The sequence below is a fragment of the Mustela putorius genome, unplaced genomic scaffold, assembly GCF_011764305.1.
Source record: "Mustela putorius furo isolate JIRA1106 unplaced genomic scaffold, ASM1176430v1.1 tig00537255_pilon_pilon_pilon, whole genome shotgun sequence".
NCBI classification, from domain to species: domain Eukaryota; kingdom Metazoa; phylum Chordata; class Mammalia; order Carnivora; family Mustelidae; genus Mustela; species Mustela putorius.
In genome coordinates, this window is record NW_025422394.1 from 1,836,306 (window position 1) to 1,857,400 (window position 21,095).

At 34.4% G+C, this 21,095-nt stretch overlaps 1 protein-coding gene across 2 annotated transcripts in view; it reads left to right on the forward strand.

The window, feature by feature from the left end:
- TEX15 (testis expressed 15, meiosis and synapsis associated) overlaps positions 1–21,095 on the forward strand; it is a 74,079-nt gene that overhangs the window by 48,996 nt on the left and 3,988 nt on the right. For both annotated transcript variants that reach the window (XM_004758294.3, XM_004758298.3), the window contains 3 exons: positions 6,967–14,333; positions 16,275–16,333; positions 19,170–20,410. In XM_004758294.3, coding sequence (XP_004758351.1) covers positions 6,967–14,333; positions 16,275–16,333; positions 19,170–20,410 — 8,667 coding nt within the window. The remainder of the gene's footprint in view (positions 1–6,966; positions 14,334–16,274; positions 16,334–19,169; positions 20,411–21,095) is intronic.

A 21,095-nucleotide genomic window follows, 5' to 3' on the forward strand; every position in this document is an offset into this window, starting at 1 on the left:
TATTTCATTTGTTGATTACACAGTATTCCTCTGGGGATATTTGGATAGTTGCCAGTTTTCTTCTTATTACAAATATTGCTATTTTAAACCTTTATCTGTCTCAATGCATATGTGCAATAGTTTTTGTATAGAATATTATATATCCACATCAGAAATGTGCAACTTAATCCAAAGAGGATGTCAATTAGTTTTCAAAAGCAGTTGCATCAGGTTACGTAATTACTCTATGTCCTTGCTAGCACATAAATGTTTTTTTAAATGTCTGTGCCAGCTTATTGAGTGTTATCATTTTCACCTCAAAAAGAAACTATGTGTTCTTGAAAAGGTATCATATCCCTTTCCTCACAGGCCCTTGCCCCTAAGCAGTCACTAATCTAGTTCTGTCTCTATATAGCTGAGCCTTGAATACGGAAGTAAAGGTGCCAACCCTCTTGCAGTCAAAAAATCCATGTGTAACTTTCGACTCCCTGAAAAACTAACTGCTGATAGCCTTGTATTGAGTGGAAGCCTTACCCAGAACATAGACCATAGACTAACATCTACCTTGTATCTTATATATTTGATATATTGTATTCTTAAAATAATACCCAACTTTTTCTTAATCTTTATTGGCATCTCTAGGCTACATGGGTCATCTGTGGGTTTTTTTAAATTGTGGCAAATCTCCAAATAATTTTCCAATACAATAATTTAAAAAGAATCCATGTGGACCCATACATTTCAAACCCCTGTTGTTCAAGGATTAACTGTATTTGCTTATTCTGGGCTTTTCATATAAGGGAAATCATAAATATGTGCAGTGATATGGCCTTTCATGACTCATGACTTCCACCTAACAGTATTTTCAAGGTTCTCTCATGTTGTGACATATTAATCATTCTTTTTCATGGAATAATATTACATTGATTAGTTATACTATATTTATTCATCAGTTGAAGGATGTTTGTGTTGTTTTCACCTTTTGGCAATTATGAATAATTCTGGTATGATTCTTGAACAAATTTTGGTGTAGACATGTGTTCTCATTTCTCTTGGGTAGATAGCTAGGAGTGGAATTGCTGGGTCATATGATGACACTGTGTTAAGCGTTTGAGGAAACGCCAAACTGTTTTCCAAAATGGCTGCACCATTTACATTCACACCAGTAGTGTATGATTGTTGAGATTTTCCACTTCCTATATTACTATCTGACTTTTTGTTTATAGCCAACCCAGTGGATATGAAGTAAAGGTTTCCAGGTTAAGTTTTATGCTTTTTTTTTTAACAAATTTACTCCCAAGTATTGTGTTTTTGGATACTTTTTTAAGTAGAGTTTTCTCGATCACATTTCTGTGTTCTTCATTTAAGTATATAGAAATATTGTTGATTTTTGTGTATTAGTCTTATATCCTGTTACCTTACTGATCTCATTATTAGTTCTAGTTGTTTTTTAGTGATTTCCTTAAGATTTCTATATACAAGATCAGGTCACCTACAAAGAGAGTTAGTTTTACTTCTTCCTTCCCAAATTGGATGCTTTTTCTTTCTTTTTCTTGTCTAATTGCCATGACTAGCTAATTGACCTCCAGTTGAATGTTTAATAGAAGTGGTAAGAGCGGATAGACATCCTGTCTTGTTCCTAAACTTAGGGCCAAGCATTCATCCTTCACTAGTAAGTATGATGATGTTAGCTATGCAGTTTTTCGATGTTCCTTGTCATGCTGAAGAAGTTCCCTTCTGTTCCTAGTTTGTTGAGTGTTTTTATCATGACAAGGTATTGGATTTTGTCAGATCCTTTTGCTGCATCTATCGGGATGATCATGTGATTTTTAGTCCTCACTCTGTTTACTGTGCTGTATTACACTAACTGATTTTCAGATGTTAAGTAAACTGGATTGCTGAGATAAATCCCATTTAGTCATGGTATGTAATTTCTATTACATGTTAGTGGAATTGGTTTATTACTAATTTTTTTGGAAAATTTTTTTGTTTATATTTGTAAGTTACGTTGATCTGTAGCTTTCTTGTGATGTCTTTAGCTTTGGTATCAGAGCAATACTGGTCTTACAGAATAAGTTTGAAAAGGTTTCCTCCTTTTCCCTTTTTTTTAGAGAGAGTTTGTGAACAATTAATATTAATACTTTAAACATTTGGGAGACCTCACTGTTAAGGTCATTCAGAAGCACCTGGGTGGCTCAGTCAGTTAAGTGTCTTGACTTCAGCCCAGGTGATGATCTTGGGGAACTGGGATTGAGCCCCATGTCAGGCTGCCCACTTAGCAGGGAGCCTGCTTCACCCTCTTCCTCTGTCCATCCCACCGCTCATACTCTAACTCAAATAAAATCTTTTTAAAACATTTTTAAAAAGTCATTCGGATTTTTTTGTGTGAGTAGTTTTTTGTTGTTTTTGTTTTGTTTTGTTTTTAACTAATTCAGTTTCTTCACTTATTATAGCTCTGTTCAGGTTTTCTGTTTGTTTTTTAATCAGCTTTAGTGGTTTGTGTGTTTGTAGGAATTTGTCCATTTCATAACTTATCTAATTTAGTGGTGTAATGTTGTTCATAGTATTTCTTTGTAGTCCATTTTCCTTTCGTAAAGCCAGTAGTAATATCTTCTCTTTCAGTTGTCTTTCTATTTATTTCAGTCTTCCCTCTATTTTCTTGGTCAGACTGGCTGAAGGTTTGTCAGTTTTGTTGATCTTTTTCAAGGAGCCAATTTCTGATTTCATTAATTCTTTTTATTTTTCTTTTCTCTATTTTATTAATTTTTTCTCTGATTTTTATTTACCTCCTTTTTGTTTCAGGCTTAGTTTGCTCTTCTTTTTCTGGTGTCTTAAGGTGGAAGGCTAGAGTATCGATTTGAGATCTTGCTTCTTTACAGCTATAAATTTCCCTGAAAGTACTGTTTGAGCTGTATCCTGTAAGTTTGGGTATGTTTGCCTTCATTTTCATTCATCTCAAAGTATTTTCCAATTTTCCTTTTGATTTCTTATTTGGCACATTGTTTTTTTGTTTTGTTTTGTTTGTTTTTGTTTGTTTTTTATTTTTTATTTTTTATAAACATATAATATATTTTTATCCCCAAGGGTACAGGTCTGTGAATCGCCAGGTTTACACACTTCACAGCACTCACCAAAGCACATACCCTCCCAATGTCCACAACCCCACCCCCCTTCTCCCAACTCCCCTCCCCCCAGCAACCCTCAGTTTGTTTTGTGAGATTAAGAGTCACTTAAGGTTTGTCTCCCTCCCAATCCCATCTTGTTTCATTTATTCTAGAAATGTGTTTCTTAATGTCTTTGTGTATGTGAATTTCCCATTTTTTTTCTGTTACTGATTTCAAATTTTATTCCATTGTAGTTGGAGAATATAATTTTTACTATCTTTATCCTTTTAAATTTATTGACCCTATAGTGTGGTCTGTCTTAAAGAATGTTCTGTGTGCACTTAAGAAGAATGGAAATTTTTTGTTGGGTAAAGTGTTTTATAAATGTCTACTAGGTCTAGTTGATGTATAGTTGGCTCAACTTTCTGTTTTCTTGATGATCTTCTCCCTGGTCATTCTCTCCACATTATCCCTCACCCAGAAGTCTTAAAATGGAAACCATAAAGTAAGGATTTTCCTTACTTCTACTCCTACATATCCACAAACTTATAGCTAATTACTTTAATCAAAGAATGATGGATAATAAATAGACTTATTGTGGTGATCAGTTTGCAGTGTATTCAGTGTCAAATCACTATGTTGCACACCTGGAGCTAATATAATATTGTATGTCAGTTATACCTCATTTTTAAAAAAGCAATAAACTTTGATGCCTTTTGGGGTAATAAATTTTGAGGAATACCTGTATTATGCCCAAAGTCAAGGCCACATGTGATGGCTATCAGCATATTCATCTCCCTCTAGAGTACTGTAGACCTGTGCTATCCAGTACAATTACATATGACTATTTAAACTTAAATTAATTAAAATTAAATTAAAATTTTAATTTCTCATTCACATCATCCCTCATCAAATCAGTAACTACATGTATCTACTGGGTACTGTAGTTGATAGCATAGATAAAGAACATTGCCATCGCCACAACTGGTAGTTTGCTTTGTTAATTGTAATTTCATTTTCTTACAGTTCTTACATTATTGAGGATGTTGGGTTTGTTCTCCATTTTTCATTTGTTATTTGGTGAGACTGCTAAAAATGGGAATAAACTTAAAGTGTCCTTATTAAGGTTAAGCAAATAATTTAACCTATTGATTAAGGGTCTACTGCTTCTAAACTGTGATCCTGGGCAAATTACTCTTCACTTCCTCACCAATAAACTGGGAATGTTGTGAAGATTAAATGAATTAGTGTGCATAAGGCACTCAGAAAAACCATACCTGTCATCCATATTAACTAGTTTATTAGTAAACATTATGGATATATTAATATGCATTTACCATACATTTATGAAATTCAGATCATTAAACAAGTTAGGTTTCTTTTCCCATGTTGCTTTGTATTAATTTATGTTAAAATTTTAATAGTTGCATAACATTGTTTCTAGGACATTTGTTATAGCACATAAGTATAGTACTTTTATAATTATTGATAGGACAAATTTATTTAACCAGTTTCATTTATTAAATTGTTCTATTTGAGTATAGTTGACGTATGATGTTACATTAGCTTCAAGCGTACGACATAGTGATCCAACTTCTCTATAGTATACTATGCTCTTCACAGCTGTAGCTACCATCTGTCACTATACAGCACTATTACAGTATCATTGACTGTGCTTCATTTGCTATGCCTTTTATTCCCATGACTTACTCATTTCATAACTGCAATCATTTGTCTCTTTATGTGAGTACCATACTATTTTAATTACTATGTCATTGTAGTATATCTTGAAACCTTATTGTCTCATATTGATAGTTAGGTTTCCAGCTTTCAGCTGTCCTGGATTATTGTTCTAAAAATTCTTGTACATATATTGAGTATTTATGCAAGTAAATTAGAATAATAAATGCATAAAAGTAAACTTACTGGGTATAGATGATTATACATTACATTTTGCTGAAAACTTTAGGTTTACTTCCTAGAAAATTAGTACCAGTTTATACTCCCATGAACATCTGCAAGATATTAATTATCCTTTCAGGTCTTTCCAATCTAAGCAGTTTTATAATATGACTCTTGTTATTTATTTTTTTTAATTTGACAGTAAGAGAGGTAGCACAAGCAAGGGGAGTGGAAGAGGGAGAAGCAGGCTCCTCAGTGAGCAAGGATCCTGATGTGGGCTCGATCCTAGGATCCTGGGATCATGACTGAGCCAAAGGCAGACACTTAACAACTGAGCCACCCAGGTGCCCCAAAACTCTTATTTATTTAGTGGCATTGGACATCTTTTTGTGTTCATAATTTTTGTGATTTTCTTGTTCATATATTTGCCCAATTTTCTATTGCATTGTCTTTCTATTAATCTTTTGAAGATGTCTATATACTCTTTATGTACTCTATGTGTAATTATGTACTAAGCTTGCTAATTCAGAAAATACTTTTCACCAGTTTGTCCAAGTTTTATTTATCATGAGTTTTGACTTGTTAAAGTATTTAATTTACATGTAATTCTCATCTTTTTTTAATTTCTAGTTTTCTGATATCCAGATATTTATCTTAAAAACTACTTAGTTTTGGGGTGCCTGGGTGGCTCAGTGAGTTAGACCTCTGCCTTTAACTCAGGTTGTGATCTTGGGGTCCTGGGATCGAGCCCTGCATCAGGCTCTCTGCTCGCCACAGAGACTCCTTCCCCCTCTCTCTCTGCCTGCCTCTCTGCCTACTTGTGATCTCTCTCTCTGTGTTAAATAAATAAAATCTTAAAAAAAAAAAAGTACTCAGTTACTATATCAGGATGATAAAACTATCTCTCCATATTTTCTTCTAATACTTTTATGGGGTTTTTTTTTTCAATGAATTGTATTTTATTTTGGTATAAGTTCTATAGGGATCCACCATTTTTTGTCTGTTCACTGCATCTTCTACTCTCAAGAACTATATCTCTATTACAGTCATATTTCCATTATAGCTTACTATAATTAAAAAAATATAATTATGCTTGGTTGTAAAATTTAGAAGTCTTCAACGAAACTATCTTTCAGTATGTTGTGATAAAGAATCTCATGGTACATCCCAATAATGTGATTATAGTTTCATATATTCATAAATCTCACCATCAATTACTCATCATTAATATCTGTTTTAATAAATATAATTTTGGGTATTATCTATGAATGTTTTGTAAACATTTTATGCCACTAAACTGTGCATTTTTATAGGTTCCTTTGTTATATTTAGTTCTTTATGAAATTGTAGGAATAAATTCCAATAATTATAAAAGAAAATTTGTTTTCATTTTCCAGATTTTTATTTATATACATTATTTGCAGGAATACTTACTTCACTATAGAGCAAGAGTAGTGCTTCGCTTTTGCTCTTGAGGAGGATATTATGGAATATTTTTGCTCTTTTCTCCTCTGTTTACCCCTTCATTCCCCTTTTTTTTCTGTTTCTGTTGTCTCCTGACAGAGAGAGAAGGTGGTTAACAGTAGATAAAAGGGAGACACTTTTGCCTATTAATATGTAGATTCTGTTATTAAGTATCTGAATATAGGAAATTAATATAAGAAATACCTAGTCTTTGAGCAACATATTTTTATTCTTTTTTAATTTTCTCTTTATTTGTATTTGTCCGAATTCAAATTTCTATGGTAAATACTTTTTTTAGTAAGGGTAATTTAGGACAGAGTTCTTTGTTGTATCATTTCTATTTTATTGGTTTATCACTCTTCTTCTCTCTTTGCTTTTTCTGATGAGACCAACTTTAATCATAACCATGGTGAACTTTCAGTTAAAACAAGTGACGTAGCTTACCTATGTTAAAGAGTTCAATGTAGAAACCCTTTTCCTTCCTATTTTTTCTTATTTTTTAAAATTATTTCCACAGAAAGAACGTGCTCTCTGAATAACTGTACAGTGGCCAAAAGAATTGGAAAAGGAAAAGATGCTACTGTCATCTTTGAGCATTTCAGGAAACCCGTAGATCCATTTGTTCAGGAAAACTGTTCTTGCAGTGCTGTAAATTCAGAGATAAATCCTTCCAACGAAAATATTTCTAATTCCTACGGAAACGTACAAAATGGAAACATTTCTATACATGAAACATACAGTGGACAGATGGAGCACAATTTAGCAGAATGTAGAGACACTTCTCAAGTACATATATATGATTCAGGTCTTTCATTTTTTCCCAGTGATACCAGAGAAAGTGTTAATGGGGACTTCATGTTAAATTTGACACAGCTTAAAAATGTTTTAAGTGGTCTTTCTGCTGCTTTTCCCCTTCATAACAATATTGGCTCAAGCACAGTTATTACTTCAAAACTCATTAAAGACCCAAGACTGATGAAAAGAGAAGAAAGCATAGGAAAACATAATAATATTACAGGTTTAAATAAGATTTTGCCACTTGAGAAGAGCTTAGATTTTAATTCAGAAGAACACCTATCATCTACACAAAATAATTCTGCCTTCTCATCTGAAGTTGTGCCTGGTGATCGTTCTATTCTTACTAATTGTTTGGACGCCCCTTGCTTCAAAGTTTCTTTTGATGATTCACAGTCACAGGCTCAGAACTGGGGCTCTAAGAACTATGATTATACAACTCCCGGTAAAATTACCATGGCAAGACAGTGTAAGGGCCAAGACAATTTTTCCTTCCCAATGTGTTTGCCAAATGCAGTTTCAGAAGTTGAGAACCAAAAACACAATGAGGAAAAAGTCCAGAGATCCCAGCAGAGAGGCAACATCTCACTTTTAATTGAAGAAGAAGGTGAACCACGTAACTCTCACGAATCAGTGAATACTTGTACAGAAGGGTACAGTAGTCACATCTCTCAGAAATCATGGTCTTCTAATTTAGAAACTGTATATCAGACTGGTCAACAAATGTCTACAGTTTTTCCTCTCCAAAAGAAGGAAAGCATACGTGGGTACCTTCAAAATATTGGGAAAATGAGAGACTTCACTAGTCCAGAGGATAATTCTGAACATGGAGAAAAGCAAATTTTGTGGAAAGAAAATGATTTTACTAATGAAGCAAAAATCAGACCAGTAGATAATTACATTTCTTTGCACCAAGAATACAAAGAGAATGAGAGTCTTTGTTCTTTCAGAAAAAATTGTGATCAAATACCAATTACTCAAGAATTAGAAATACCAAAATCTTCTGCATTTACCACAAAGGATAAATATGACCTAGATCATCTAGCATTGGAATTAGAAAGTAATCTTACTCCAAGAGTGGAGAGCCTTTCACAAAAACATTCTCAACCCTCTTTGGAGTATGAAGATAACATTCATACAAGTTTTGCAATTTCTCAAAAACTAATGGAACTAAAATTGGAAAAACCAAATCAAAACAGTGTTAACATTATGACAAATGCTCTTCAAGAAGCAAAAGACATTCCTCAGGACAAAGAATTGCCAAATGATAGAATTACTTCATCTCACGACATTAAAACAACTCATGACAATTCAGATTGTAGCATAGCTGGTGAACATACATGTGTCCATGAAAATGATCCAGTGTCACTAGAGAACATGCAAAAAGACTGCAGAGAAACTTTTCAAAATGCTAATAAAGGTCAAGGTCATACTCTGTGCTGTAATGCAGAGTTGTACAGTGATATACACCTGAATACTGATTTTAAAGAACAAGGAGACAATGATAAAGAAAATGAAAATGAGGCTAAAGAGGAAGACACTGCTTTGTCTACAGAAAACAACAGACTAGATATATATGAAGATGAGAAGCAGGGTTTTCGTACAGACAAAAATTATGCCATTATAGATGAAAGAAGGGAGAATGAAAATTACAATAATGTAGAAATTCTGAGTTCTGAAGAATTTTGTACATTTAATTTGACTTGGGGGAAAAGACATGTATCAACAGAAACTACATTTTTAGAAAGTGAAGATACTATCACTGCCATAAAACAGAAAGATTCTCAAAATACAAGCAGAAGTGTAGAGCATTTGGCTTCCACAACACTTCCCAAAATTGCAGCATCTTCAGTGCATGTAGCCTCAAATGCTGCAGTACAGATAACTGGTGATATGGTACCTACATTAGGCACAAATCATGAAGATCACCAAAGATACCAGATTAAAGAAACTTGTTCTTCTGAGAGTCTAGATGTTGGTCTGTTGGTAAAACATAAGGTTTCTGATTGTGAAATGGATGTGGATAACAATAAATTTCATGACTCATTTTTTCAGTCAGTAAGTGACAGCCGCATTCTTCAGAGTTGTGAATTGGAAAATAAGATTGAATTGGGATCAGAACTGTGTGATGATGTTTTTCTAATTCAACAAAATACTCCTAGCCATAGAAATGCTCTATATGAAGAATTTGGGGCCTCATATGAGGCTTTAAAGTCTCGTATTGATTGGGAAGGTCTGTTGGAAAGCAATAATGGGGAGAGGGAAGTTTTGAAAAGCTCCAGAGGAAGGGAGAATAATGATCAACATTACTCTGAGGAAAGTAATTCTTCCTATTCCTCTACACAAAAGGACAAAGAACTCTTCAATCCAATTTTACTTCCAGATTTACAAGTGAAAATCACTAATGTATTTATGCCAGGATTCACTCCCACTTTTGAATCCCCTGCATTAGAAGATAATTTTTGCAAAAACATAACTAAAACCAAAGAACCAGAAATGGATGAGGAGGAGAAATTGCCAGGATTTGAAATCTATTCCCAGTGTTCTGGTGAATATTCACATCACCCATGTGAAAATGAATCTGGTAATACAAGCCAAGAATCAGGACTAGTGAGTAAATCTGAAATCTCACTTTCTCTTGATGCAAATCACAATACACAAGGAAATCATGCTTCTGAAAAACAAAACAGTGGACCTTTGCTTACAGAGCCCTCTAATGTCACAGCATTAAGTAATGAAAGAAGTTGTTCCTTGACAAATTCAAAAACTGATTGTAATGATACTAGAAGTAAAAAGGACACAGGATCAAGAATTAGTAAAAGAAAGCCAAATACACCTTTCAGAAATGAGAACACAGCACATAAGGATTTAAAACATCATGAAATTTACGGAAAGAAGAGGAAGCTAACCGATCAAGACTCATCTGAATGTTTTTCTTCATTATCCCAAGGGCGAATTAAAACATTTTCAAAGTCAGAAAAACACATTAGGAGTGTCCTAGATATTCTAAATAGTGAAGCATCTTTATGCAAAAGCAAACGTCTTTCCAGAAAACTTGACAGAGCTGTTCTTCACTTAAAAAAAGCTCATAGGAGAGTTCACACATCTTTGCAACTTATAGCAAAAGTAGGAGAAAAAAGAAAAGGCCCATTACCAAAATCATATGCAATAATATGCAATAATTTCTGGGAAAGTTGTGACCTTCAAGGTTATAGCTCTGTGTCTGAAAGAAGATATTATTCTACTAAACATTTTTTGTCAAAAAGAAAATATGACAGGCCAGGAGAGAAAAGAGCTTTGGGATTTGAAGTGGGTAAATCATTAACTCATGTATCAAAGCACAAGTCTTTCAAAACAAGTAGAGAGAGAATCACAGAGTGCGTTTCTAAGAAAAATGTAGCTAGCAGTGTCTCCAGAAGTCACACCACTATTCATGTGAGAGAATTTTGTGAGAAGGAGTATCCTGAATCACAGTTAGCCCTGTGCTCTACACCCCAGAGTACGAGTTATTCAGCTTATAACAAGAGCAGTATGAAAAGTCTGAGATCATCAGAACTTCAGCCATTTTCTGGAAAACCTGGGTTTTTGTTTTCCCCATCCTGCCCAGATAAACTAACTAAAAAAAACAAAATTGACACAACATTTTTATCTAACATCAGTAAATATGAAAAGCCTGAGTACCATTCAGCAAATAATAAAATTAAGGATCTAATGAAAGAAAGTAATTCTGAGACTAATAAATCAATAAATAAGAGTAATTCAGTATCTTTAAATTGCATAAAAGAAAATAATGTAAGTTTTAGCAGAGACAAAAATTATGATGCAACTTGTATAACGCACACAAAGGTAAAAACTGACATAGTTATTTCAGTTTTAGAATCAAATGTGAAGCACTTTTTAAATGTTGATATCTATAAACCAGATAACCTTATTTTATCTGGTTATAAAAGAAACTTGGAAGTAACCTTTCCTATTGAAGAATGGACAGCTCCCACTCAGAGCTCCAAACCAGGCATTATTGCAGGAGACATGCTTATGGACCCATTAAATCCAACTCTGGTAACCCACAAAAAGTATAACAGTGTTCCTCAATTGTTAACAACCACTCCAGTGACAGCTAGTGAAGGAGAATCTTCAGAATCTTATTTGGATAGACAGAGAACTTTTTCTGTAGATTCTTTTGCAACATCCACTAATGTACCACACTGTCAGCCACGATGTGGTGGAAAGGAGTGTCTAAAAACAGAACAGTGGTCTTCAAGTAATTGTTTCCATATAGATGAGAATGACTCAGGTGTTCTTGAGAATTCTGAGTTGGGTCTCAAATTAGTAACCGAAGAAAGTAAAAGTTGTAGGAAAAAAACAATGAAGAAACTATTTTCCAATGATAGTTCTTTGCTCTTAAAAGGTAATATGAAGTGTTCCTCTTCAAAAAAATGTATGGCAAAGACAGACATTCAGGACAGAAAAATGTGGAAAGTTAAACATGCAGAAAAGGCAAAAGATTCACTTCACATAAAAACCATGACTGAAGGATTCACTGCTACTAAGTACAAAAACCAAAAGAATAAGATCTTAGAAGATTCCTCCTACTTATGTGAGAAAAGAATTAAAAATAATGTGATTGATTCTCATCAAATCTTTGAAGATATTACTGAGGTAGTCTCTTTGAATAACACAGTTTCTAATCATCTTAGCAAAAGAGAGAAAGAAGGGGAAGTTAAAGTTAGTAATAACTCTCAGTCTGACTCTGCATTGCATTCAGAAATAGCTTGTAATTCCAAACCACACATTACAGGAATGAATCATAGGCCTGTTTTACATATGCACTCTCAAACCTCTGAATCCTCTACTGAGAAGAAACCTGCATCAAACGTGAATGGATTAAAAGAAAAATACTGCTCAGCTGATCATTCATCTCTTATACCTAGGCTAGCTCAAATTTTGAGAAGGGCAGATGAAACATCATCTTTTCAGATTCTACAGGAAGAAACTAAGGCTTGTCAAAGTATTCTCCCATTATTTGTTGAAGCTTTTGAAAGAAAACAAGAATGTTCTCATGAACAAATCTTGATTTCAAGAGAACTGTTGGTAGAACAAAACCTGTGGAATAATTGCAAACACAAATTAAAACCATGTGCTATTGACTCCTTGGTGGAACTCCAAATGATGCTGGAAACTATTCAATTCATTGAAAACAAAAAAAGGCTCTTAGGAGGTGAGCCAACTTTCCGAAGCTTGCTTTGGTATGATGAAACATTGTATGGTGAGCTGCTTGGTAGACCACGTGGATTTCAACAACAATCCAATTTCTATCCTGCTTTTCAAGGAAGGTTAAAATATAATGCATTCTGTGAGTTGCAAAACTATCACGATCAGCTAATTGAATTGTTTGAAGAAACCAAAAGGGAAAACAATTCATACTATGCATTCTTAAAATACAAACGGCAGATTAATGAATGTGAAGCAATAATGAAGCATTGTTCTGATTGCTTTGACTTTTCTCTTTCTGTTCCATTTACCTGTGGAGTTAACTTTGGAGATAGTTTAGGAGACCTAGAAACCTTAAGAAAAAGTACTTTAAAGCTGATTGGTATGTATGGGGACTCTCCTAAAGTTGATTCCTATCCAGGAAAACAAGATCATTTGTGGATTATCATAGAAATGATCTCCTCAAAAGTTAATTTTATTAAGAACAATGAGGCAGTAAGTATTAAGATATCTCTTTATGGTCTGGAACATATCTTTTTTGATGCTGCAAAAAGTCTTGTTTGGAAAGAAAGGAGACAGTCTTTCAGCAAAAAATACTCAGGAAAGAAGGATAAAGAAATGCTACTCAAAATGAATCAGTATGCTTTTTCTAAGTTGAAAAATATATATGATACGTTGTCTAAAGATTTAAGCAGTGAACAAATTTCCAACATTGGGCTTGAGAATACTGAGATTGCTTCCAGAAAGTCAGATGACCTAATAAACAAAGCTACAGTTAACATGGAAGACTGTAGGTTTAACAGTACTTTGCTTTCACACCCAGATATCTGTTGTGTTAGTGAAATATTGGATCAGGCTGGATTTGCAGACTCTGAGAAATTGGAGGAACTCACTTTGAGATGTATTGGACACCTAGAAATTTTAAAAAAATACTTTCAGATGCTGCAAGAAGAGAACATAGATCATATTTTTATCACAGAAGAAAATGTTTTGGACATGGTGAAAAACCACAACCATGGAGCCATAATTTTAAAACCTGCAGCCATTGAAACCTATATTGAAATTGTCATGCTTTCAGAAACTGTTCACTTTCTTAAAAACACAATGGCAAAGAAACTAGACAAACAGAGGTTTCGAGGTATGCTTTGGTTTGATTTGTCACTTCTTCCTGAGTTGGTTTGCTGCCAAGAAAAAATGGCTCCTTTTTCATTTCTTAAAGATAACTCAACAGATTGCCTTTGGAATGTCATAGAGACTGCTATTTCTGAACTTAAAAAAGATCTGGATATTATTTACAAATATAGTGAAGGGATTAATTGTTCATACGCTCTTCATTTGCTCTCAAGAGAACTTGCAGAACTTTCAGAAATAAAAAAACTTCTAGAGATGTCTAAGTATTCCGTTTCTACATATATTGACTTTGTGCCATATATAGCATCCATAAATTACGGAAGCACTATGACAGAGTTAGAATACAACTACAATCAGTTTTCTACACTGCTCAAAAATATAATGGCTGCCCCTCAGAAAGATTTAGGGAAAATGGCTCATATTATGAAAGTCATGAAAACTATTGAACATATGAAGATAATATGTGCTAAAAATGCTGAATTAACCATTTCCTTTATTCTGTGCCAAATGCTACATAACAGAAAGAAGACTTTACAACTGAAGAGAAAAGAAAAAATGAATATGCATGTGAAACCTAGGAAGAGTATCAGTAAATCTAGTACTTTTATGAAAGTGCCCTCAATTTCAGAGTGCATAATGAAAAATGTTTCAAATTCCTCTAAAAAACGATCTATCACTGTAGACAAATGTGAAGACTCTCAGGAACAAGAGAAAAACAGTACTGTTTCCAGCTGTAAAAAACAAAAGGTAACCAATGTTTCAAAACATAAAGTATGTAAGTATTACTTTTAAGAACAAATCTACTCTTGAAACAGGTAGTTTGAAGATTGGTAAAAATTGAGACTGCTTTGTATATTGCCTTGCAATGTGAATTTACTAAGTAAAGAATTGTATTAGGGATACCTGGCTGGCTAAGTCAGTGAAGCATGCAACTCTTGACTTGGGGGGCATTAGTTTAAGCCCCATGATGGGTGTAGAGGTTATTTTTTTTTAAATTGGATAAAATAATTCCTATTAGCTACAAAATGATGATTCTGTATATGAGAAACACCTTGCAAATGTCTACTTTTAAACTAAAAATTATTTAGAAGATATTTCTTGGAGGAATATATATAACTTCTTAAGGGATAGTCCAATGTGAATGTAAGTTATTTATCAAGTAGCTTCTATATAACAAGGCTATACTTAATGTAGTAAATATTAAAAGCTGGCTAATGGAGCCTGTGTTCTTGACCATTATCCACATGGAAAGAATAGGACAGATTTTTTAAATAGGTGATTAGGAAGGAGTTACAAGAAGTCCTACATAAACACATTTTATTTAACAAATTATAGAAAACATTTATTTTGTACCTGGCACTATTCTAACAATTGCACAAATATTAACTTCTTTATCTTTCACAAAATCTTTATGATTTACTATTATTGTACATAGTATTATGTACATACTATTATTGTACATAGTATTATGAGGTACTATTATTGTCTTCTTTAAAGGTATAAGACAGAGTACAGAAAGGTTAAATAACTTTCCCAGGGTCACAGAGTTAGTAAATGGACAAGCCCCAGATGTAAAACCAAGCAGTCTAGCTCCAGAGCCCATACTAACCTAACAACCTACACTCAGAGGCTACTCTTAAAATTTTTTGAGAATTTCTCAGTTCAGAAGTAAAGGGAATCCTATATGCAAAAGAAAAGGAGGAATTTTGTCTTAGGTTACTGAAATTGTATTTGTTAATTAAACTAGTTCTGGAGGCCAGGAAACCAATCATTTATTTCACTGTGTTGATAGGAAAACAACCAACCAGTTTGTAAGCATACTTCCAGTAAGAGTACAAGTTGTGTATGCCACACCAACAGTAAAATGAGAATAATAAGAAGGTGTTATAAATATTTAGAAGAAAAGTTTTTTTTAAAGTTTTTTTTTTTATTTCAGTGAAGAGCACAGACCAAAGTTTTGTCTTAAATTGGGAAAATGTGTTATCTAATGAAAGTTAAATTAAGAGGGGTATCTAAGTTATGGAAAATATTATGAGCAAAGGCACAATGTTTATTGACATTATTTGAGAAATTAGTTTTAAACTAAGTCTAGAAAAGAATTTAATTTAGTGGACAATACCAGTAAGCTAAGGTATTTTGGAAAGAATATTGTTTCAGATTATAAGATGTCTTAAATATAGGCCCAAGGAGTTTTAACTTTATTCTGTATGTATTGAAGGTAATGTCCTGTGAAATGTGTTTTTTCAATGATTTAAAGAGTAGAGATTCTGAGTACAGTTAGAAGTAACATGTCATCCAGGGCTTAGTTGAGGGTGCTATTTTACAGAATAAGAAATGAAAGTCCCTATTTGACAATTACTTAAAAATGGGACTTAATGACTGGTTTATTAGAAAGAGCATATACAAAAAGAGCAGTTATAAATGGACTCCAAGATTTGTTATAAGATATGGGGATAGAAATAAGTCTGCAAAATGTCTTTTTAGAAAAGTATCTCTAAACATTTGTGACATATGGGAAGTCTAGCAGAGTCACTGGTTTTTGAAAGGGGGAAGATTAATGAATGTGGTTTTAGACCAAGCATTTTAGATGATGACACAACAAGAAATTGTATCTGATGTGAAAATAATATTTATATTGTATTTTATGCCATTACCAATGTAGGTTTTCTTTTTAACTTTTAAACATAGGTTGACATGAAAGATGTAACAGAAATCAACAGAGAAGAGGCAACATTCAAGCATCCAAGGTAACAGCTGCCATCAGCCCTATCTGAAGAAAAAACAAAATTAAACACGTATTAAGGAACAGTGCTAACACATTTATTTATATACCTCTATTGGATATACATGTAACTTAGAGGACAAGAGTAAGATTAGAAGGGAGAATAAGGTTTCAGATTAGGCAGTACTTTAAGGTTTAAGGAATTTAAAGTTTATTCTGTAAGTATTGAAGGTATACCCTGTGAAATGTTTTTTTCAGTAATTTAAAGGATAGGGAGATTCTGAGTAGAGGTAGAAGTAGTAGTAAGAGAAGAGTGGTGTTTTATAGAATAAAAAAGTAAAATTCCATTTGACATTGTTTAAAGAATTTATGGGCATTACTAACTCGTTTGCTAAAAAGAAGATAATATGACAAGTGATTAGATTGAGTTTTTTAAACTTGTGGCTACTACAGACCAGTCACATTTCAAAATTGGTTAAAAAAATAGAAATTGCTAATTTATATTACTAAGGGGGAACTTAGTCATCAATATACATGTATTATACTACTGTCTCATTAAGGGATGTTTAACACCATTATATAGGAGGAACGTGATTTCAAAATAAAGGCTAGATCTTTAAACTCAATTGTTTGTATGAAAAACTCCCTATATGATTTATATTTTTTCAATCTGACATGAAGTGGTGCCACTGGACATATTGACCATCTCTTATTCCATTCAGCTCTCTCAGAGCTGTCAGTTTGTGACAAGCTTCATTTTTTCTATTTTATGAGAGATTGGGTAATACAGAACAAAAAAGATGAGAATTCTAATTTCTGTCTTACTTGGTTCCCCTTCTTTATACATTTTATTTATATTTCTAGAATCCTTTTCCAGACCCTTTAAATAGTTGTGTAGTGACACAAAGATGAATAGGCTTTTAAAGGAATAACATAAACCAGTTTTACAATCATCTTAGTTCTGGTAATTAAATATAGGTAGTATTTGATACTCAAAAATCAGACTTTCCTGCTCACATAGGGGAATTAATCCAAATATAAGGTTAATAAGGGGTGATATTTTCATGGAAGAATACTCTCTAAGAGAATGGGTAGAAGAGTAACCATACAAGCAGCTGTCAATGTATACGGTTGAGATATCACTGAAACATTATTAGAAATGTGATAAAGCAGAAATTGTACCTTCTGCAAAAGGTCAAAGTATTGTACAGAATTGTATGAAGATGTTGGTTGTCAATAAAATGCCTTTTAGAGGGGCACCTGGGTAGTTCAGTCAATTAAGCGTCTGTATTTGGCTCAGGTCATGATCCCAGCATCCTGGGATCAAGTCCTACATCAGGGTCCCTGCCTGGTGGGAAAACTGCTTCTCCCTCTGTGTGCTCTCTCATCTCTCTCTCTCTCTCATTCTCCCTCTCAAATAAATAAATAAAATCTTTAATTTAAAAAAAAAAAGCTTAAAATGCCTTTAGAGAGGCTGGATTAAGTAAAATATGGGGCATTTAGTTTGAAACTAAATATATACAAATTCCAGGCCAAAGATTAATTTCTTTTGCTTGGGGAGGAATGATTACTTTTTTCTTTTCAACAAGTTCTTTTCCACTTGTAATTCAGAGAATTTGATGAGACACCAAAAAATATAATCATCCTGGAGACCTATATTAACAGTCTGGCTCTAGACATTTCCATAGTGGATGCTTCCTTCAGCCTGGTTGAGACTCTCTAAATTTAGGTAGGAATGTCAAGGATATTAAATTGGCATGATATTTTGGAGGTCTGTGTTTCCTCTTCTTAACCTTGAATGGAAAAGCTATCTTAGTAGTTCCCAATAACAGAAGATGATCTTTTGGCAGGGGCAGGGCACAGATGGTAGTTTTGTCAGTTATATATAGCCATTAAAAGTAAAGAAGATCACCAACAAGTTGGAAGTGTATGAATGCAAAACTACAGTAAAAAATTGGATGTGGTTTCCTACTTCTAAAAGCCTTTGTTAGGAAATATCCAGTGTATAAAATAATTACAATATTGACCACACTGCATATATTTCTTTTTTTTTTTTAATTTATTTATTTGACAGACAGAGATCACAAGTAGTCAGAGAGGCAGGCAGAGAGAGAGGGGGAAAGCAGGCTCCCCACTGAGTGGAGAGCCCAATGCAGGGCTCGATCCCAGGACCCTGGGATCATGGCCTGAGCTGAAGGCAGAGGCTTTAACCCACTGAGCCACCCAGGTGCCCCCACTACATATATTTCTAAATGTATCGGAAATGCATTTGAAATGCGGAGTGTGTAATATTTTGCAGGAAAAGTATCTCAATTCAAAGCAAGGAAGTAGGGGTGCCTGGGTGGCTTAGTTGTTAAGCGTCTGCCTTCACCTTGGGTCATGCAGAAAGCCTGCTTCTCCGTCTCCCCCTGCTTGTGTTCCTTCTCTCTCTCTCTCTCTCTGTGTGTGTGTGTGTGTCTCTTTCTCTATCAAATAAATAAATAAAGTCTTTTAAAAAGTGGGAGGAGGGGCATCTGAGTGGCTCAGTGGGTTAAGCCTCTACCTTTGGCTTAGGTCATGATCTCAGGGTCCTGGGATTGAGCTTCACATCGGGCTCTCTGCTCAGCCCGGAGCCTGCTTCCCTCTCTCTCTCTGTCTGCCTCTCTGCCTACTTGTGATCTCTCCCTCTCCGTCAAATAAATAAAATCTTAAAAAAAAAGCAAGGAATGAAACTGGGGGAACAAGTTACACATACACTGCTGATAGAGATAATGTAAATTTTAAGAATTCTCCTGAATAAAAACTTCAAATACATGTTTATATTAAGTTTGGGAGACTCTGTATATTTAAAGTTGTTTTTGTGTATATGTTATACTTAATAGGACCATGAGATCTCATCCCGAAAGTCCACGTGAAATAGGAGCAACTTCATCTGACAATCTGAAAAGAAACCATGTATCTCAAAAAAAGATTGAGGTGGAAAGATCACTACCTGACTCACTCTTACCTTCAAAGAACTTAAAAGACACTTGCACATCAAAGCCAGAGGACAGAATAGACTTAACTAATATTTCATCTAATACTTCGAAAGACCTCACTGGACAACAGGGAAACTTAAGTAGCATGAAGAAAAGCAATGCGAATTTTAGTGCTCCTGAAACAAAAACTGATAAGAAAGCTTGTTCTTCTTTCACAATTTGTGAACAAAGAAGTGTAGATGGCGTATTTCCAAAAGACTGCAAGATGCCTTCACAGAGATTTCTTAATCCTGCAGAGAAATTTTGTCCCTCAAACATAAAACCAGGAACTGAGCCTGATGGATCAGTGCTCTCAAAGCCTGTTTTCCGTTTTGTTAGGGACATCCCTGCCAATATAGAAACAAATGACACTGTCTTTGAACTTCAAGATTATGAAATATTAAATTCTTCTATTAAAAATTCTGCATGCACCAATTCTTCAGAATCCAGATTTAATCAGGACAAATCTCCTATTCTGCAAGTAAATAAAACACAGCCTGAAAAAACTGAGTTAAAAGAGAAATACATGGATACCTTGAGTCCCAGTTCTATACCTCTAGGAGCATCTGAGGACATAACCCTTAATGTAAATCAAACAGCAGAATACTCTTTTTCTGAACAACAAAATAATGAAAATCCGAAAGTCCTAACTCAAAATGCTGCAGCATATTGGAATGAACTTCCACAGTCTGCATGTGCTCCAATATGTAGTTCTTCGGCGTATGCATTTGGAACTTCATATCCTTACTATGCTTGGTGTGTTTACCATTACAGCAGCAGTGGCAGCAGTTCCCTTACCCAGACATATCGTGGGATAACATATGAAGTACAGCCACCTCCTCCTGGGATGTTGACTGCAATTGCAAGTACAGTTCAAAGTTCACATTCTAATCTTTTATACTCTCAATATTTTGGTTACTTCGCTGGGGAGCGACAAGCAAGTGACTTTCTGCCAGTGAATGGGTATTTTCAATCTCAAATGCCTGTTCCTTACAATTTTCAGCAGCCAGTTTTTTCACAGTATGCTCCCCATCAGTCATTCCCACAACCTGTATACCCTTACCCTCCTGATTCAGGTGTGCTTCCAGAAGTTCCATGGACTTATGGTAAGTTTTATAAGTTTTAGTGCTCACTTTAATGAGTTTTTACTTTTCTCTCTTTGTACATTTATGTAAATGAAATTTACAGCAGGTCATCTATAGTAGTCATTTTTTGTGCAGGCTCATAGAATTGTTCAAATCTGTGAATTATGTTGTCACATGGGAATCTTGTTGTCAGAGATTGAAACAAAAAGAATTGATAGTATCACTAATACGTCCTTCAGCAAAAACCAACTTTGGGAACTAGTTAAGTAAATTATAGGTAATTCATACCGCGAAATACAATGCAACAATTACACGATTTAAATTAGTTTGTGGGTTTTTTTTTTTAAGATTTTATTTATTTATTTGACAGAGACCACAAATAGGCAGGCAGAGAGAGGCAAATAGAGAGGCAGGCAGAGAGAGAGGAGGAAGCAGGTTCCCTGAGAGCCTGATGTGGGGCTCGATCCCAGGACTCTGGGATCATGACCTGAGCTGAAGGCAGAGGCTTAACTCACTGAGCCACCCAGGCACCCCACTTTGTGGGTTTTTTAAAAGAGTTTTTAAATTTATTTATTTGACAGGGAGAGAGCACAAGCAGGGGGAACAGCAGCTGAGCAGGGAGTCCAATGTAGGTCTTGATCCCAGGACTCTGGGATCATGACCTGAGCCAAAGGCAGAGCCACCCAGGTGCCACTTAATGATAATT